The sequence below is a fragment of the Natator depressus genome, chromosome 2 (assembly GCF_965152275.1).
Source record: "Natator depressus isolate rNatDep1 chromosome 2, rNatDep2.hap1, whole genome shotgun sequence".
NCBI classification, from domain to species: domain Eukaryota; kingdom Metazoa; phylum Chordata; order Testudines; family Cheloniidae; genus Natator; species Natator depressus.
This window is the reverse complement of record NC_134235.1, coordinates 10,145,206-10,166,723: the sequence shown is the minus strand read 5'-3', so window position 1 is coordinate 10,166,723 and position 21,518 is coordinate 10,145,206. Positions and strand designations below refer to the sequence as shown.

The following is a 21,518-nucleotide window of genomic DNA, read 5'->3' as shown; positions in this document are numbered from 1 at the left end:
GGAGCTATACACACCCTTAACTTATTTGGTTTTATTAAGGTGACCACACTATTAAATCAGTCATTTTTTGTGTGTATTTGTTCAGTAACACCTAATTTTACCAGCCTGTCAAGTTCTGCTTCTGCTTTTAAATGTAATTGTGATATGCCCCAGGATGCAAGCTGGATTGTTGAACTGCCATGTCCCCTTAACTCTCCAGCCCAGGGTGCCTCTTACACTGCTTTGGTAGTGAACAACAGACCTCCACAGGTGTTGATTACTCAGAGCCACCAGCATGTAAAGTCACTCCCACCTGAGTACATGAATGCTACACCCAGTCATCCATGAATAGGAACGGAGTGATACCCGCATACCACTCAGTCCCAGCGTTGCCACCCAGAAATGTGTGTCTTGTACCATTCAGTAGCCCACTGGACTAGAGAAGATCATAAATTAGTTTGTCACACCAACAAAGAGTAATGGATATACATCAGCCCTGTTGACATGAGTACAGATTTCCCAAACACTTCAATCAAACACACTGGTTTAGATAAAACAGTAAAACAAGTTTATTAACTAGAAATAAATAGAGTTGAAGTGATTTATGTTGTAGGAGCAGCAGTGATCTGTATGCTCTGTATGACTATGCTATGTGTAACCTGTATGCTCAAAAAGTCTGTTACACTTCCCCCCCCCCCGCCTTTTGTCTCCTCTCCCTCTCCTCTCCTCTTTGAATACCTGTGAAGTGGCTTTCCCCCTCCCCCCCCTCCTGGAATGCTTGTGGGATGAATGGGCTGGTTGAACAGCTGGAAGATCAGAAGAGCTCCCAGGTAGACAAGGTGTCTGGGACTCTAATTAGGCAGCACTCACACACCCAATGCATGGACATTGCATGGATACTGGCCGAGGTGGAGCCTGACCAACCAGATGTGGCCAAGTCATCTCTAGTCACAGGCCATGAGGAGCAGGTCCTTAAAAGGGGAAGGGGCCATGTGCTCGGGAGTGCACTCACAAGCTTGTAACTCCCCTGAAAGCCCTTCGCCCAGACTGCCTGGCCAGTGGTTCACCGCGTTGCATTCCATCGTGCCTCAGGAAGACTTACCTTCATCGAACCGTCCATCGCTGTGCTGTGGGACATTTACCTTGAAGGATCCTAACATCTCCAATGCTGTGCCTGTCCTGCGAGTGTCAGTGTGACCTCCCCCCACTTCTTTTGAGCTTAGCTATCAGTATAATAAACGTGCTGCTTTCTGCCAAACTCTGGTGCGTCATTAGTCCTCCCTAAGCTTACTAGCTGGCCCAATTCTGGGTAACAATTTACAATTGGTAAGACATAAAGATCAGAATTGGTTACAGAAGAAATAAAAGATAAACACACAATCTAATTCCTAAACTTTACCAAGCTAAGTAAGATTTGAAGCACACAGTTTTCTCACTCCACCAGCTGCTGAAGGCAATTCACAGTTCTTATTTCACAGGCTGGATTTCCTTTCACTCTGGGACCACTTCCCTTAGTTCAGTGCTTCAGGTATTCACTGATGTTATGAGCAGAGAGATGTAAGGTGAAGGGTGGTAATTTGTATTGTATATTCTCCCTTCTTATACTCCAAGCCCCTGTGCTGGAAAAGTCTTTGCTGGATCATAGTCTAAGTTCCCTCTAAGATGCATGGTCGCATAGCAGGCTACCAAGAGCCACACAGGTGCGCAGCCCTAAAGGTGGTTGGGGAGCAAGTTGGGGCATGCAGGGCTGCTGTAAGGAAGGGCACCTCTCTCGCAGCCCCAGCCCCAGAGCTGCTGTGGTGGGGAGAGGCACCTTTCCCTGCCACAGCAGCTCCAGGCTGCAATGCATTTACTTCAACTAGTTTCATAGGAGGTAAGTCAGGGTAAAACTTTGCTCTTAAGACTATCACACTCCTGGGAAAGGGTGCTGGAGTTACCAATGGTTAAAAAATTAGAACCTATTTAAGATCACTAATTACAAAGGCAGACATCTCTGCTATTGACTAGAAAAGAACTGGGAGTGCAAAAGAGTGTACACAGTAAGGTTTATATGGTTTTGTGCCACTAGCTGCAGTTTAATTGTAACTACTATTGCCATTTTTTACCAGCATAGAGCGTAGGTGTAATTTAAATGACAGATGCAAAGTTTTCAACTATAACAAACAATATCATCAAATAGTATGAGCACAAAAATCTGTGCTACCTTAAAATTGCTTGGGAATGCACTCTGTCTCAAAGATTTCTATTAAATAATTAAGCAAAATTCCATATACCAACACGGACCAAATGCATGCAAGCCTGGTATAAACACAAGCCAGTAAAAAACATGGGGTTGGGGAAGAAACTGAGAATTTCTGTACAATTTTATTCTTGTCTGTCAAAATTTCAAGGGGAAAAGGCTTTCCAAGTTTTGAAGTGTGAACATTTTTTACCACCTGTAGTAAAATCCTATTGCCAGGTTTCCACTACCCTGAAAAGTAATTTAGCTCCCTCTGCTGGTTTTACGCCAGCAATGCTCTGTCCCTGAGCACATCCTGACATCAAAAATACCAATGCCCAATCAAGCAAGCTGTTAACAGAGAACCGTTGATAAAATGTAGCTTCATTAGGAAGAGCAGGTGATAGCACACAGCTGTGCTTTCAAATAGAATCATAAACGATTAAGGTTGGAAGAGACCTCAAGAGGTCATCTAGTCCAACCCCCTGCTCAAAGCACGACCAACACCAACTATATCATCCCAGCCAGGGCTTTGTCAAGCTGGGTCTTAAAAACCTCTAAGGATGGAGATTCCACCACCTCCCTAGGTAACCCATTCTAGTGCTTCACCACCCTCCTAGTGAAGTAGTGTTTCCTAATAGCCAACCTAGACCTCCCCCACTGAAACTTGAGACCATTGCTCCTTGTTCTGTCATCTGCCACCACTGAGAACAACCGAGCTCCTTCCTCTTTCGAACCCCCTTCAGGTAATTGAAGGCTGCTATCAAATCCCCCTCACTCTTCTCTTCTGCAGACTAAACAAGCCCAGTTCCCTCAGCCTCTCCTCATAAGTCATGTGCCCCAGCCCCCTGATCATTTTTGTTGCCCTCCGCTGGCAAGAAGAAAAATTTGGGAGGATTAGCTAGTTTAAAATAACAGCAAATATTATAAACTTCTATAAAGATATCTTTAAGGACTTAAAAGGCAAACACCAGTGTTGTTGTGTGGGTTATTATTATTTTTTAAATAATCAGCTTCAGTGTGGAAGATACGACAAAGTTCTTTTAAAATTATAACTACTCCCATTTGTGTTAATAAACCTGCATTTGAGGAAGTAAGGATTAAAGTTTCTTGATGGGATTTCCAGAAGCACTTGTTTTTTGCTTACCCCTCCTTCTCTGGAGTCAATGGGATAACTTCAGTGGGAGCAGAGTTAAGCCAATGCTGACTGCTTTTGAAAAATATCCCGCTCTACAAAACCAAGGTATGCCGACTCAGCATTTCAGAAGCAAACCACTTGAATTCAAGTGGTAGGGCCCGCACCCCAACCCTCTGCCCCAGCCTGGAGCCCCTTCCCACACTTCGAACCCCTCGGCCCCACCACACATCACCTCCATATTGGTGCACATAACAAAATTAATTCCACACATGGATGTAAAAAATTAGAGGGAACATTGGTCATGGGGTTAGGCAGATCCATGGCATATGTGCTCTGCAGTCAGTCCTTCAAATGAATTGTAAATTCTTTTGTTTATACCTTCCCCCCCTTCCACTGAATGTCCGATTAAAAGGTAATGGCTCCAACACCTTGCTGGTGAGCCAGTGTGCCTTTGTCTCTGAGAAATTGGCTAGGGGGTGTACCAAGAATTACAATACATTTCAGTAACAATCATACAGTAAAATCTTATAATTCCATGTACAATGTTGGTACACACATTATAACAGTACAATGATGTTCAGCAGATTATGAGTTTTCAAATGATACCTCAAGGCATACTTTACACAAAATACAACATAATCGAATAAAAGTGCTGAATATGGGATACAGGGTGTTATAGGGGTACAATGTGTCACAGTAATGTCTTACATTCTTTGTGTATCCCAATCCATTAACTATTCATCAAATCCTATATGAATAGCTTTTCTCTCCTGTCCAATAGATAAGGAATACACCTTTTTGATTATCTGCATTTGTAGACTGCTGTTCAACTCAAGCAGACATAGGACTTCCTGTTCCACTACTCCAAACTCTACTGAAAAGTATCTGTCTTTATAAACAAGTGGAGCTGTGCCACTTGAGCTCCTTATAATTCACTCTCTGAAACAAGAACCCTGTTTCTCATCATGAACTTGTGTAGTCCTCCAACTGAACATTCATGAATGGATTTTGCTTTTGTGCATCTTGTTTGTGTTTAGAGAATGCAATTACAAAATAGCTGTTTATTACTTCCAAAAAGAAAAGGAGTACTTGTGGCACCTTAGAGACTAACCAATTTATTTGAGCATGAGCTTTCGTGAGCTACAGCTCACTTCATCGGATGCATACTGTGGAAACTGCAGAAGACATTATATACACAGAGACCATGAAACAATACCTCCTCCCACCCCACTCTCCTGCTGGTAATAGCTTATCTAAAGTGATCATCAAGTTGGGCCATTTCCAGCACAAATCCAGGTTTTCTCACCCTCCGCCCCCCCCCCACAAACTCACTCTCCTGCTGGTAATAGCCCATCCAAAGTGACTACTCTCTTTACAATGTGTATGATAATCAAGGTGGGCCATTTCCAGCACAAATCCAGGTTTACTCACCCCCCCACCCCCCTCCAAAAACCACACACACATTTGTGCTGGAAATGGCCCACCTTGATTTTCATACACATTGAAGGAGAGTGGTCACTTTGGATAAGCTATTACCAGCAGGAGAGTGAGTTTGTGTGTGTGGTTTTTGCAGGGGGGTGGGGGGGTGAGAAAACCTGGATTTGTGCTGGAAATGGCCCACCTTGATTATCATACACATTGTAAAGAGAGTGGTAACTTTGGATGGGCTATTACCAGCAGGAGAGTGAGTTTGTGGGGGTGGGGGTGGGGGGCGGAGGGTGAGAAAACCTGGATTTGTGCTGGAAATGGCCCAACTTGATGATCACTTTAGATAAGCTATGACCAGCAGGAGAGTGGGATGGGAGGAGGTATTGTTTCATGGTCTCTGTGTATATAATGTCTTCTGCAGTTTCCACAGTATGCATCCGATGAAGTGAGCTGTAGCTCACGAAAGCTCATGCTCAAATAAATTGGTTAGTCTCTAAGGTGCCACAAGTACTCCTTTTCTTTTTGCGAATACAGACTAACACAGCTGTTACTCTGAAACCTATTACTTCCAAGACACTGTACCTCTTGTGCTGTTTTATTACTTTTATGACACCTTTGCATTCCCTTGCAAATAAATTTAGTCTCTGCCATTTGTTTATGCCTTGCCTGGATCTTTAATTAGATGCTCTTCAGTTCTTTCACTGCTTGTTAACAGGCAATTTAGGAAGCACAGTGTTCACTTGCCCTGGAAATATCCATGGTTTTTTATAGCGTCAAGTCACTTTCTGGTAAGAACCTTACTTGTTCTAATTATCAGTTACACCACAAATAATTCAACCTCTAATTAGTCCATCTATTAGCTGTTTAAATGCACAAGATTTAGCTTTAAGATATACATCTGTAACATAACAGTTGTTTCAACTGGCAGCTTGTTTAATGAGCAGAAAATGTATTCTTGAAATTTTTGAATGGCTTTGTCTAGCTGCAGTTTGCAGTCACCATCAGTCTCCTTCTGGAATGCATTGTAGTGCAGGATTTCACCTGAGTTCTCTGCCATACAAATTGCTTCCAGAAAATACTAAAAATTCTGCAACTGTTTCCTCCAGTTCTCTGTCAAGTTACCTCCTACACTGGGGGATTTCAAAGATTAAATTTTCTTCTTATAACATACACCTCTACCCCGATATAACAGGGTCCTCGGGAGCCAAAAAATCTTACTGCGTTATAGGTGAAAGCGCATTATATCGAACATGCTTGCAGCCACGCGTCCCTGTCAGGGTCGGGGCTCACAGCCCGTGGTCGGGGTCAGGGCTCACAGCCTGGCACTGGGGTCAGGGCTCGCAGCAACGCGTCCCAGTCGGGGATGGGGCTCACAGGCTGGGGTAGGGCGTTGGGGCTCACAGCCCGTCACTGGGGTCGGGGCTCACAGCCATGCACCGGGGTCAGGGCTTGCAGCCACACGTCCCTGTCGGGGTTGGGGCTCACAGCCTGGGGTCGGGGCTCGCAGCCACGCACCAGGGTCAGGGTTCACGGCCCAACGCAGGAGTTGGGGCTCACAGCCTGGCACTGGGGTTGGGGCTCACAGCTGCGCACCGGGGTCAGGGCTTGCAGCCATGGGTCCTTGCCGGGGTCGGGGCTCACAGCCCAGGGTTGGGGCTTGCAGCTGTGCGCCGGGGTTGGGGCTCACAGCCTGGCGCAGGGGTTGGGGCTCACAGCCTGTCACTGGGGTCGGGGCTCACAGCCGCTCACCGGGGTCAGGGCTTGCAGCCACGTGTCCCTGTTGGAGTCGGGGCTCACAGCCCAGGGTCGGGGCTCACAGCCTGGCACCGGGGTCAGGGCTTGCAGCTACGTGTCCCTGTCGGGGTCGGGGCTCACAGCCCGGGGTCGGGGCTCACAGCCCGGCACCGGGGTCATGGCTTGCAGCCACGCATCCCTGTCAGGTTCAGGGCTCACAGCCAGGTGCAGCGTTCAGGGCTCGCAGCTGCGCACTGGGGTCGGGGCTCACAGCCACGCACCGGGGTCGGGGCTTGCAACCACACATCCCTGTCGGGGTCGGGGCTCACAGCCCGGCACAGGGATCGGGGTCTGGACTCACAGCCGTGTGCCGGGGTTGGGGCTCATAGTCTCACAGCTCCACACAGGGTCGGGGCTCGCAGCCATGCGTCGCAGTCGGGGCTCACAGCCCAGCGCAGGGGTCGGGGCTTGCAACTTGCAGCCGCGCACTGGGCTCAGGGCTCGCGACCCCCCACATAACCGGGTTGCAACCCCCATTTTAAGAACCAATGTTGTAGACAAAATAGAAAACCATTTTTGCTTTACCGCATTATATCCGAATTTGTGTTATATCGGGGTAGAGGTGTATAAGAAAGAAAGGGGGAAAAAATCATAGGCAGGAGTTGTAGACCAAGCTGGATGAGCAAGCATCTCAGAGAGGTGATTAAGAAAAAGCAGAAAGCCTACAAGAAGTGGAAGATGGGAGGGATCAGCAAGGAAAGCTACCTTATTGAGGTCAGAACATGTAGGGATAAAGTGAGAAAAGCCAAAAGCCTTGTCGAGTTGGACCTTGCAAAGGGAATTAAAACCAACAGTAAAAGGTTCTATAGCCATAAAAATAAGAAGAAAACAAAGAAAGAAGAAGTGGGACCGCTAAATACTAAGGATGGAGTGGAGGTTAAGAATAATCTATGCATGACCCAATATCTAAATAAATACTTTGCCTCAGTCTTTAATGAGGCTAATGAGGATCTTAGGGATAATGGTAGGATGACAAATGGGAATGAGGATATGGAGGTAGATATTACCATATCTGAGGTAGAAGACAAACTCGAACAGTTTAATGGGACTAAACTGGGGGGCCCAGATACTCTTCATCCAAGAATATTAAAGGAACTGGCACATGAAATTGCAAGCCCATTAGCAAGAATTTTTAATGAATCTGTAAACTCAGGGGTTGTACCGTATGGCTGGAGAATTGCTAACATAGTTCCTATTTTTAAGAAAGGAAAAAAAAGTGATCTGGGAAACTACAGGCCTGTTAGTTTGACATCTGTAGTATGCAAGGTCTTGGAAAAAATTTTGAAGGAGAAAGTAGTTAAGGACATTGAGGTCAATGGTAATTGGGACAAAATACAACATGATTTTACAAAGGGTAGATCGTGCCAAACCAACCTGATCTCCTTCGTTGAGAAGGTAACAGATTTTTTAGACAGAGGAAACGCAGTTGATCTAATTTACGTCGATTTCAGTAAGGCATTTGATATGGTTCCACACGGGGAATTATTAGCTAAATTGGAAAAGATGGGGATCAACATGGAAATTGAAAGGTGGATAAGGAACTGGTTAAAGGGGAGACTACAACGGGTCACACTGAAAGGTGAACTGTCAGGCTGGAAGGAGGTTACTAGTGGAGTTTCTCAGGGATAGGTTTTGGGACCAATCTTATTTAATCTTTTTATTACTGACCTTGGCACAAAAAGTGGGAATGTGCTAATAAAGTTTGCGGATGACACAAAGCTGGGAGGTATTGCCAATACAGAGAAGGACTGGGATATCATACAGGAAGATCTGGATGACCTTGTAAACTGGACTAATAGTAATAGGATGAAATTTAAGAGTGAAAAGTGCAAGGTCATGCATTTAGGGATTAATAACAAGAATTTTGGTTATAAGCTGGGGACACATCACTTGGAAGTAACAGGGGAGGAGAAAGACCTCGGAGTATTGGTTGATCACAGGATGACTGTGAGCCGCCAATGTGATATGGCTGTGAAAAAAGCTAATGCGGTCTTGCGATGCATCAGGCGAGGTATTTCCAGTAGAGATAAGGAGGTGCTAGTACCGTTATACAAGGCACTGGTGAAACCTGATCTGGAATACTGTGTGCAGTTCTGGTCTCCCATGTTTAAGAAGGATGAATTCAAACTGGAACAAGTACAGAGAAGGGCTTCTAGGATGATCTGAGGAATGGAAAACCTGTCTTATGAAAGGAGACACAAAGAGCTTGGCTTGTATAACCTAACCAAAAGAAGGTTGAGGGGAGATATGATTGCTCTCTATAAATATATCAGAGAGATAAATACCATGGAGGGAGAGGAATTATTTAAGCTCAGTACCAATGCGGACACAAGAACAAATGGTTATAAATTGGCCACCAGGAAGTTTAGACTTGATATTAGATGAAGGTTTCTAACCATCAGAGGAGTGAAGTTCTGGAACAGCCTTCCAAGGGGAGCAGTGGGGGCAAAAGACATATCTGACTTCAAGAAATAAGCTTGATAAGTTTATGGAGTGGATGGTATGATGGGATAGCTTAATTTTGGCAATGAATTGATCTTTGACTATTAGCGGTACATATGCCCAATGGTCTGTGATGGGATGTTAGATGGGGGTGGGATCTGAGTTACTATAGAGAATTCTTTCCTGGGTGTCTGGCTGGTGAGTCTTGCCCACATGCTCAGGGTTCAGCTGATCACCATATTTGAGGTCAGGAAGGAATTTTCCTCCATGGCAGATTGGCAGAGGCCTTGGGGGGTTTTTGCCTTCCTCTGCAGCATGGGGCACGGGTCACTTGCTGGAGGATTCTCTGCACCTTGAAGTCTTTCAACCATGATTTGAGGACTTCAACAACTCAGACGTAGTTGGTGTTTGTTACAGGAGTGGGTGGGTGGGATTCTGTGGCCTGCATTGTGCAGGAGGTCAGACTAGGTGATCATAATGGTCCCTTCTGACCTTAAAGTCTAAGATTCTATGATAAAGTGTGACACATGAATGCTGCTAAGAGACTAACCCTTATTTCCTGGCTTCAGTCACCACTCACCAAACATGGGTGAGAGCTGCAAAAAATTAATACCCCTGCCACATGACAGGAGTATTAACCAAATCCAGCCTAGTACACCTTCCATTGAGCAGGAGGGTTAATGACAGTTGAGTAGTTCTGATTTCACCCAGAAAAACCAGTGATTCACATACTAAATACTACACTTGATCTTAGCTCCAGTTGATTGACGTATAAATTATTTCACTGAGATAGTAATACTAACTACTACCACAAGAGGTCATTACAAGGTAAGATCAAAGAATAGTTAGACACAGGGTTAAATATTAACATATAGGACCATGATGAATGATGTTTTACAGCAAACATAATATTTTATACCAAGTAAACAAACAAATCCCTGTCCTAAAAAGGTTACAATCTAAATGGAATTTGTAACCCATGAGCTTTAGTTTGCACATGGTTACTAATTGAATAGGAGACCTCCAAATATAATGCTACTGGAGATGATGGTAGTGAGGCAGGACTTAAGCAGTGCCCCACCACGGCGTTAGGGTGTAGGGTAGTGCTGCAGATGCCTTCTTTCAGATTAGATAATTATTTGGGTTCAATTCCGCGACACTTTTGCAAGAGTTTATCCCTAGTTTACCAGTAAACTTCTAACTGCATTTTTAATTGGATATGTCTGTCTTCCATTCCAGTTCTAGGTTCATCAACTGTGTCCTGCTGAACGGAGCTGTCCGCCACGGGAATTGGGACAAGCAATGCAGGAAGCGTGGTTATGCTAATGAGACACTACCCCATGTCCTTTGTAGCTACAAGCCCCACTCCAGAGCCTAGCAGCTATGCCACAACACCATCCAAGACTGACTAGTCAGAGCCATACTGCCACCTGTGAGGAAGGTGGCCATGAACCCTGCCATCCCTGGAACGGACAGCCAACTGTGACCGGACATCATCATCATTAATGAGGACCAAAAGATCATCATGGTGGTTGTCACAGTGCCCTTTGAGAACAGGACCCTGGCTTTCCACAAAGCCCGAGGTTGAAAGGTGGAGAAATACACCCCTCAGGCCGACACCTTGAGAGCTAGGGGTTACCAGGTTCTAACTCACACTCTGATAGTCAAAAGAAAAGGAGTACTTGTGGCACTATAGAGACTAACCAATTTATTTGAGCATAAGCTTTCGTGAGCTACAGCTCACTTCATCGGATGCATACTGTGTTTTCCACAGTATGCATCCGATGAAGTGAGCTGTAGCTCACGAAAACTTATGCTCAAATAAATTGGTTAGTCTCTAAGGTGCCACAAGTACTCCTTTTCTTTTTGCGAATACAGACTAACACGGCTGTTACTCTGAAACTCTGATCGTCGGAGCCCTGGGAGCCTGGGACCCCGATAAGGAGCAAGTGTTGAGAATGCGGAATCGGTGAATGCTACACTTGGCTGATGCAACACTTCATGGTGTCAGACGCCATCAGGTGGTTGAGGGACATCTATCTAGAACACATCACTGAACATCGGCAATACCAGGGGAGCTGAGCTGGAGTGCCAATGAGAAACAAAATCAGAAAGTAACAGAAATACTTCTCTGGTGGATTATATCTTCTAAGGGACAACCTATCCTAAATGCTCAATTGCTGAGGGACAATCTACATTCATTCCTATATTTGCTCACTACAACCGTCTGTATAACTTTTCCTGAGTGATGTACCTGAGTATTCAGAATCTCATATCTAAACTCTACCATTAAATGTATTCACCTAAATTTGGGTTATTGCAGATTATGTCCAAAAAGTATGTTCTGACTTTTAAACCAGATTTTGTACTTTTGGATAGTCGAAGCACTACACCCAGATGTACAGACACTCTTTCCTTAACCTATGTATTATATAATTTTAACATTATTATATACTGTTGAAAGCTGCCATGTTTCACCCTAGATAGGAGCAGTGATCGGTTAGTTAAGGGCTCACCTTCAGTGTCTTACCTACATCACATGGGTGCTAAAGCCTGCTGTTTGTAGAATACTTTGAGAACTTCTGACCGAAGGTGCTATAGAAATGCAAAGTATCCATCATTACATGTAACTAATGTTACATTAGTTTAGCTAATCTGATTCTGAGCTGTAATTCAAGCGAGCCTATAACAATGTGCGCACTTACAGGTGCTCAAATACTATAGGGAAAATTGTGGCTCTCATTTAGCACATACGGATTTGCATGGGACCAGGATTTCACCTGATTGTCTAGGTAAGTAAACAGATAAGACAAACATTATATGCACATGGGCAATATATCTATAATAATGAAAGATGGAGCTCTTGAGTTTTCTTCCTCACAATCCGTCCTGTTGTACATTCACTCTGAAAGCACAAAGGTCCTGCTCTAATCAGCTCTGCAATTAGGACTACCACTGAACGCATCCGATGAAGTGAGCTGTAGCTCACGAAAGCTTATGCCCCACTAAATTGGTGAGTCTCTAAGGTGCCACAAGTCCTCCTTTTCTTTCTGCGAATACAGACGAACAGGGCTGCTGCTCTGAAACCTGCCACTAGAGTGCATTCAAAGCACCCTGTCTGCACGCCGCTGCCTTAGAGTCAACAGAGCAGGGCGGAGCCTCCCCCAGGCGCCGGGCGAAAGAGGTGGACAGATGCATGACGGGAGTCGTAGCCCGCCCTCTGTCACCCGGCCGCTGGGAGAGCAGGGTGGGCGAGGCAAGCTGAGGAGAGGTGCATCATGGGAGTTGTAGTCCTCCGCCTGCCCTCCTCCCAGAGTGCCCGAGCTGCCTTGCGGCAGAAAACTACCACTCCCAAAGGGCTCTGCTCGCCGGCCGGGCGCCCTTTAACGACGGTTTGATGCCAGGGCTTGGAGCGGCGGCTGGCGGGGTAGGAAAATGGCGGCGGCGCGGCTGAGCGGTGGCTGCGGAGGCGGCGGCGAGAACCGTCTGGTGTCGCTGCCCCTCTCCCGGATCCGGGTGATCATGAAGAGCTCGCCGGAGGTCTCCAGCATCAACCAGGACGCGCTGTTCCTCACCGCCAAGGCCACGGTACCCGGCCCGGGCCTCCCGCCGTCCCTGCCCCGGCGCCTGGTGCGGGGGGGTGGGGAAGCAGCCCAGGGCCGAGCGGCTCTCCGCACCGTGGGGCTGGGGCTGTTGCCGGGACGCCGAGGGCCTGAGCCGATGGGCTGGGCCCGAGTCCGGGCACGATTCGTGCTCTGTGTCCCTCCCCACACCCGCTCCTGCCCCCGGGGCACGAGCCACGCGCCGGGGGGGGGCTACCCTGCTTTAGACAAGGCTTTGGCAGCAGCTGCCCTCGCCCGCTTGCCAGCCCCTGGAGGGTGGGGGCAGGAGGAGGGCGTAAAGGAAGTAGTTCACACCGGTTTTCCAAAGAAAGGTGAATTGGCCTGATTCTGGATTTTTTTTTTTTCGGTATGTTGCAGCCTGTCATGTGGCAAAAATCCGCCTGTAGGGGGGCCTCTGCCATCCCCTCGCCTGCTCCCATTAAACACGCAAAAAGAAAAGGAGGACTTGTGGCACCTTAGAGACTAACCAATTTGTTTGAGCATAAGCTTTCGTGAGCTACAGCTCACTTCATCAGATGCATACTGTGGAAAGTGTAGAAGATCTTTTTATACACACAAAGTGTGAAAAATACCTCCCCCCACCCCACTCTCCTGCTGGTAATAGCTTATCTAAAGTGACCACTCTCCTTACAATGTGTATGATAATCAAGGTGGGTCATTTCCAGCACAAATCAAGGGTTTAACAAGAACGTCTGGGGGGGGGGGGGGGGGGGTTGGAAAACAAGGGAAATAGGTTACCTTGCATAATGACTTAGCCATTCCCAGTCTCTATTCAAGCCTAAGTTAATTGTATCCAATTTGCAAATGAATTCCAATTCAACAGTTTCTCACTGGAGTCTGGATTTGAAGTTTTTTTGTTGTAATATCGCAACTTTCATGTCTGTAATCGCGTGACCAGAGAGATTGAAGTGTTCTCCGACTGGTTTATGAATGTTATAATTCTTGACATCTGATTTGTGTCCATTTCTTCTTTTACATAGAGACTGTCCAGTTTGACCAATGTACATGGCAGAGGGGCATTGCTGGCCCATGATGGCATATATCGCATTGGTGGATGTGCAGGTGAACGAGCCTCTGATAGTGTGGCTGATGTGATTAGGCCCTGTGATGGTGGCCCCTGAATAGATATGTGGGCACAGTTGGCAACGGGCTTTGTTGCAAGGATAGGTTCCTGGGCTAGTGGTTCTGTTGTGTGGTATGTGGTTGCTGGTGAGTATTTGCTTCAGGTTGGGGGGCTGTCTGTAGGCAAGGACTGGCCTGTCTCCCAAGATTTGTGAGAGTGTTGGGTCATCCTTCAGGATAGGTTGTAGATCCTTAATAATGCATTGGAGGGGTTTTAGTTGGGGGCTGAAGGTGACGGCTATTACCAGCAGGAGAGTGGGTTTGTGGGGGGGGGGGGGAGGGAGAAGGCCCAACTTGCTTATCATACACATTGTAAAGAGAGTGATAGCTTTAGATAAGCTATTACCAGCAGGAGAGTGGGGTGGGGGAAGGTATTTTTTCATGTTTTGTGTGTATAAAAAGATCTTCTACACTTTCCACAGTATGCATCCGATGAAGTAAGCTTTCGTAAGCTACAGCTCACGCTCAAATAAATTGGTTAGTCTCTAAGGTGCCACAAGTACGCCTTTTCTTTTTGCGAATACAGACTAACACAGCTGTAACCTGTAATTAAACACGCAGTATCCTGTCGATACAGGCTTGAGGCCTGTCTGCACCCGCGGCTAGTGAGGAATCCCTGATGTGCTGAGAGTAGATCACCAGCTCCTTCCCGAGTCCCTCAGATTTTGCGTCTTGCTCGGGACTTCCAGAAGCATCCTCCAGAGGGAGATCACCTGCACTTTTGGATGCTGCATGTGATGCTTTTCCAGCCCCTTCAGCAAAATAAAACTGACTAGGCACAGGAGTTTAGTTTAAAATCACTAGGCACCTGCTGTGAACACAGCCAGCGACAGCCGCGTGTGTAGAAGCTGCACAAACGGAATTATCCGCTTAGTAACTGAACTGCAAGGAGCCTGCGTCACATATTAATGTCTGAATTTTGACATGGTTTCAGTTCTTGAAATTTGTTAGAAAATTGAAGCTCTCTAATACAGGAGTGGCCGACTTGAGTCTGAGAAGGAGCCAGAATTTACCACTGTACAGTGCCAAAGAGCCACAGTAATACGGCAGCAGCCCCTCAGCACCTTCCCACTGCTTCTAGCGCCTCCCACCCACCAGCAGCCCTGCCAATCAGTGGTTTTGTGGCATGCAGGAGGTTCTGGGGGGAGGGAAGGGGAGGAGCGAGGGCATGGCAGGCTAAGGGAAGGGGGTCAGAAGGGGTGGAGTGGGGGCAGAGCCAGGGGTTGAGCAGTGAGCACCCCCCAGGACACTAGAAAGTTGGTGCCTGTAGCTCCATCCCTGGTGTTGGTACCTATACAAGGAGCCCCAAATTAACTTCTGAAGAGCTGCATGTGACTCTAGAGCCACAGATTTGGCCACCCCTGCTCTAATAAAACTGGCACATGATCCGTAATGTTCCCGGCTGTAGCCATGGAATACAGCACTAAACTTTTCACTCCCACTAAGGCCTGGTCTACACTACAGTGTTAGATGGACATAAATTGCCTTACATTGATCTAATTTATTTCAGTCTATGCCGTACAGCCTACTCCTGCCAATGGAAGTGCCGTACTACAGTGACACAACTATCTCTACAAGAGGCATAGGGCTTATGTCATGTAGTTAGAGTGGTGCAGTGTTCCTGTAGTGTAGGCACTGTTACTTAAATCTACTGGCTGTCATTCTTGTCACTTTCATGGCTCTGCTGGAGCCATGAAATTGACAAGAAAGCGGGCTTTCCAGCTGGGCAGCAGCACCAGGCTTCCTGGGTCCCTGCTGGGAGCACAGCAGTGCATGGCGGGAAGCTCTATCCCTCCAGAGTCTGGTTGGCGGCCCCATTCACAACAGGGAACTGCCCCGTTCACAGGGGAGGGCAGCTGGGAGAGAGCTACATGCAGAACTGAGAGCCCTGGCTCTCAGCCTCCCACACTGCCCCTCTTAAGTCGGTGGAAGTGCTCCTGGTGAGGATGCATACCACTGATAGAAGAAGGGCAGTGTGAATATGAATCACTATAGTAATTACTGTGGTGGTTCAAGTTGACTTAACATGGGTTGACTTAAAGTTTATAGGATAGACATGCCCTAAGATAAAGCTCTGTGAATAAAGGTAGGGGTTTGACATTCAGTGGAAGTGGCCTCTCAGTGAGTGATGGACTTAAATTTAGCACAGATCAACCTGGCTGTCTGTTTCTTTTAATGGGGGAGGAATGTTTTTATCATTATAAGTCGCAGAAAGCAGCAAGCTTTTTTGCAATATTTAATCACATACCTGCAGAAATAATTTCTTGCTGTCTTCTGTTTCCGTAAAGCCTGCTGCAGTGATTAACTTGATAGAGTGGCACAAATTAAGGGTTAGTCTAAGACCTCAGTTTTGCAGTTGGCTACTCACAGAGGTACACATCTTCTGCTCTCACAGAGCCGTATCGAAATTGGTGGGACTCTGTGTAGGTGCAGGGCAGTGGCTGCATGCAGTTAATGGCAGGATTGGGCCCTAAACAAGGGCTTGAAGAAGCATTGCAGTCAGCTGTACACACAGGAATTAATAATTTGACAGATTTCTTTTTGTTGGTTGTTTTTTATAGGAGCTCTTTGTCCAGTATTTAGCCACTTACTCCTACAAACATGGCCGTGGGAAAGAGAAGAGAGCCCTAACCTACAGTGACTTATCCCATACAGCAGAGGAATCTGAAACGTTTCAGTTCCTTGCTGGTAGGTATAGCAGTTGTGGCAAATCGATATGGGCAACTGGAAAATAAGATGCAGCTCTTACTGTAGCAGTTGTCATTATTGTTATTAAATTCTCTTTTTGGCTGTTAACCTCTGTTGCATTTAATTTACTCATGGTCCAAATAATTGACGAGCATTCTGTGTGAATGAATGAGCTGCTTTTTTCATTGATGCAAAGTACACAAAGTCATGGGACAAAATAATTGCACCTCCAATTATTGTAACAGTCATACTTGACATTCCAATAACTTCAAGCTACTTTTTTCTAACACCTTTTAATAGTATCCCTGGGTGGTGGATAGTGTCCCTAATTTAAAAATGGGAAAGCTCAGGTTCAGATTGATTAAAGTGACTTTAAAGTCAGTTTTTAAGAGCTAGGAATAAAATCGGGGAGGTAAGTGCCGCCCATCTTCTGCTTTAACCAATAGACAACACTCCCTTAAATCTTTGTAGTGTTTGGGGAAGCAGAAGAAGGATTTTATGAAACATATGTGCCCAGAACTCTATATTGGTGAATTTTAAATTTACAAATGTCCTTTCAGACATTGGTTTATGCCACAATCCCTGTTGTCTTAAATCTTGTACATTGATTGGGCATTTAGAATAATGCTTGCCCTCTTCTAATAAATTCTTTGGTCTAAGGAGTGAGATCTCCTTGTTAATATGATTTTACTAGCGCATCAGCCCCACTTGTGGCACCTTTTAGCAATATTTTCTTACTGTTCTTGGGCTCATCGCGATATCATTACCCTGAACAGGCAGCCTACACTGAGTATAGGGAAATAGCTTGTAAGGAGTATAAATAGAGTAGATATATCTTAAGTGTATTACTTAATTATACTTGATCTTTGCAAGTAAAAAGCAAAGCAGCATAAGTGAGTAAGACTTAAGAAATTATTATATCGGCATAAGAATCACTTAAACAAATTCCCTCATGGATTACTAATACCCTTAATCCTGACCATCTCTCTAATATCACAATGGCTACATTCCTATTCCACGGATACCAGTTAGATTAGAATAACCTGACTATTCCATAGCCTAAAAAATTGCAGCCCATAGACTGAGGCTGTTAGTTGCTATGATCTTGATGGTACAGTAATAAATTATTCTAAATCTTTTTTGTAACTGTCAAAAATGATTACAAAAGAAGGAATTGTGCCTTTCAGATATCTTACCAAAGAAGATCCTCGCTAGCAAATACCTGAAAATGCTTGAAAGAGAGAAGAGGGATGGAGAGGTGGAGGAAGATGATGATGATGATGACCAAGAGGAAGAGAGTGAGGAGGAAGATGCTGAATCTTAAGGGTGTCAAATAGCTAGTCTCTTTCCTGCAGTATAACATATCGGATTGGCTCCCTGATTTTTTCCAAGCTAACCCACACTGAGTTTTTTGCGGGGAGGGGAAAAGGGGTTGTAACTTGGGAATCAAGCTGCTGGATTCCCATCTGTTTGAGAGTTGCTGTCTTGTTTACTTTAAATTGAAACAACTGGATATTAGCCTGCTTGAAGGAAGGAATTCTGCCCTTGGAAATGGAAAGCCAGGGGAACTATATATGCAGATCTTGAGACAGAATCAGCTCAAAAAATATTTTAAAATAATATCTTCAGACAATCATTATCCAAATAGAAGCAGCCTTGTAGGCAACTTTCAGCATCAATTCCAAAGGCCCTGGCTCCATCTGGCTAGATGGGACTCCTCTTGTAGCTAATACTTCTGCTTAACCAGTAGGGCTGTGGCGCATACTTTATATACAGTTCTTACTCTGTGGCAGCCAATGAACCAAGCACCTGAGACAGAATCTCCACCTGTTTTCTAGCATTCTGTTGGAGCGATACCCATGGACCAACCCCACAAAAACTATATAATGTGGCTACTGTTGTAATACAGTCTAAATAACCAAGTCTGCAAGGAATCTGGATACAGGGATAGACCTTTTGCAATCCCTGGTGTTGCTCTGCAGCTGCATTGGTGTTAAGAAGTAGAAGTGTTAGCTCATGATGTAAATATGTATATCTAGATTTTTTTCACCCAGGGAGGATTCTACCTTTTATAGTTTGTCTATAGTACTCTACCTACCGACACTTGTTGTTTTGAAGTTTATTAAATATAGATTGCTCTATGGCAAGAAAATGAACAGTTCTTTTACCATTTGAGTGGTAGAGCTGGCATATTTTTACTACTATAAAACTGGAAAATGTTCTGTGTGTATTTTTTAAAAAATACATTTTTTACAATAAATATTTTTTAAAAATGTGGAAATTAATGCAGACCCTTGACAGCATTCTTTTTTATAAAGGCTTTTAACTTATGCTTTGTACAGGGTTACCATATTGTTGGGTCAAATGTGCCCACTATATATAAGTGTGGATCATCCTAGCTAGTAAATAGGGGATGAGTGGTGGTCTGCCACCCACTAGAAATGTGACAGATCCCTAATCCCAATTTGCCCTGGGGGCTGACTTTAGTATGTTCAGGGGAAATTGAGCCTGTGTTAGTCACAATGTCTCTGCATGAACATTAGCTGTAACATATATCTGAGAGACTGGAAGGCTACTTCACAACTGCTCTGAGAGCATCTTGAGTGATGTCTTCAGTTTACATAAGCTACTGCACAAGTAATAGATCAGATTGATTTAGATCTCTATTCAGGAAAAGAGATTAGGGTGTTAGGCCACTCATGACCCCCCATAGGCACCAAATGGAGGATCCTGATTGGTGACAGCTCCACCTGCAGAGATGAAAGGGTAACAACAGGAGAAAGAGAGAGAGATGGAGGAGACTAAGGGAGGGGGAGCCAGCACATGTTAGAGGCCTGCCTAGCATCAGTTCAGAGGAATGAAGGAAAATGTGCAAGCAGAGGGTTAGTGCCAACGTGTTTTTTAAAAAAAACTCAAAAGGGCATGTAGAAGAATGGGTGGATGAATGCTGCTTAATTCAGCACCTTTCTGTTTACTGTCATCAGTTTTTCAGTTCAGATATTTGGGTCCCCAACATTCTTGCCCTAGGTGCCCCTTTCTATTTTCCACAGTGATGCTTTAGTTTAATCTGTGATTTTCTCCTTTTACTGGAAATGTATTGCTACATTTTAATTATAACAGCCATGAAAACTTTCTTTACTCATCTCTAAAAAGTAATTAACACCAGGTCTTATGATAAAGAAAGTATGTTTTGTAACAGATCAATAGTACAAATACAGTAAGGGCATATCTACACTTCATAGTTAAGTTGACAGCTGGATGCCTCAGTAATTAAGTTGGTCCAGAGTATCCACACCCCACTCATTGTGTTGGTGGAGTGCATCCTCACTAGAAGCACTTGCATGATGCATAGAGCAGTACGCTGTGGGTAGCTATCCCACAATGGAATTAACCCCGAGGGGTTTTTGGGACAGGCTTGCAATGCCTTGTAGGACTAGAACATTGTCATGGGGGGAATGGGAAGATAGCTTTGATTTCCCATGATGCGGTTTCCTCCCTGCATCCTTCCCCAGATATCAAAGGCAAAGCCCGGCTTAGCAGCGTGTACACCATAGCCCAAGAAACATGGACCCCCCCTCAACTGCATGCTTGTCATGAACATTACAAACCCCTCATGCCTTATCCTGTAGTATTTCCAGACCCAAAACAGGGGCCGCCGGTGGATCATTGCAATATCATTCAAGCAGCCCTGCTGCAAGCCATAGAATGGAACAATTGCTGCTGGCTGACTGCTGGGATTGCATTGTGTGGGATGACAAGCAGTGGCTGCAGAACTTTTGCATGTGAAAGGCCACTTTCCAGAAACTTTGTGCAGAGCTTCCCCCAGCCCTGAAGCGCAGCAACACTAAAATGAGACCTGCTCCGACAGGGGAGAAGCAAGTGGTGATCGCTCTGTGGAAGCTTGCACTGCCAGACTGCTACCTGTCTGGGGAATCAATTTGGAGTTGATAAAGCCACCATGACAGCAGTTGTGAGCCAAGTGTGCAGCGCCATTAATCAATTCCTGCTTAGAAGGGTAGTGACTCTGGGCAATGTGCAGACATAGTAGATGGTTTTGCCACAATGGGGTTCCCTAACTGCAGTGGGACGATAGATGGCATGCATAATCCTATCTTGGCACCAGACCACCTTGCCAAAGAATACATAAATGTTGAGGGATACTTTTCAATGATGTTGCAAGCGCTGGTGGATCACCTGGGGTGTTTCACTGACATCAACGTGAGACAGTCAGGAAAGGTGCATGACACACGCATCTTTAGGAACACAGGTCTGTTCAGAAAGCTGCAAGCAGGGACTTTCTTTCCAGGTCGCAAAATAACCATTGATGATGTTGAAATGCCAGTAGTGATTCTGTGAGACCCAGCCTACCCCTTGCTCCAATGGCTCATGAATCCATACACCAGCCACCTGGACAGCAGTAAGGCTCGGTTCAACAATAGGCTGAGCAAGTGCAACATGGTGGTGGAATGTGCCTTAGGATGGTTGCTGGTGCAGTTTGCTTATTTGGTTAGACCTCAGTGAAAGCAACATCCCCACTTTTATCGCTGTGTGCTCCATAATATCTGTGAGGCACAGGGAAAGAAGTTTCTGCAGGGTTGAGTTGCAGAGGTGAATAGGTTGGCAGTTAGTTTTGCGCAGCCAGACACCAGGGCAATAAGAAGAACCCAGTGAGGAGCTCTGCATCTCTGGGAGTCTTTGAAAACCCATTTCAGTAATGAGCCACACTAATATGCACTGCTGTCAAGGTTCCTTCCCCACTCTGAACTCTAGGGTACAGATGTGGGGACCTGCATGAAAACCTCCTAAGCTTACTTTTACCAGCTTAGATTAAAACTTCCCCAAGGTACAAACTATTTTACCCTTTGGCCTTGGACTTCCACTGCCACCACCAAACATTTATCTGGGTTTATTTTTATTAGGAAAGCGTCGTTTGGAAATGTCTTTCCCCCCAAAATCCTCCCAACCCTTGCACCCCACTTCCTGGGGAAGGTTTGGTAAAAATCCTCACCAATTTGCATAGGTGACCACAGACCCAAACCCTTGGATCTTAAGAACAATGAAAAAGCATTCAGTTTCCTTACAAGAA

General features: G+C 45.4%; 1 protein-coding gene across 2 annotated transcripts; it reads left to right on the top strand.

The window, feature by feature from the left end:
- Nucleotides 1-12,351: 12,351 nt before the first annotated feature.
- CHRAC1 (chromatin accessibility complex subunit 1) lies at nucleotides 12,352-18,717 on the top strand. Of its 2 annotated transcripts, none has more exons than XM_074942937.1 (3): nucleotides 12,352-12,629; nucleotides 16,306-16,432; nucleotides 17,620-18,717. In XM_074942937.1, exons 1-3 carry the CDS (start codon nucleotides 12,435-12,437, stop codon nucleotides 17,754-17,756), a joined length of 459 nt encoding a protein of 152 aa, XP_074799038.1. In that variant the 5' UTR covers nucleotides 12,352-12,434; the 3' UTR covers nucleotides 17,757-18,717. The 2 variants fall into 2 exon arrangements, with proteins under 2 accessions (XP_074799038.1, XP_074799039.1); XM_074942938.1 differs by having other exon boundaries at nucleotides 12,361-12,587.
- The last annotated feature ends 2,801 nt before the right edge of the window (nucleotides 18,718-21,518 follow it).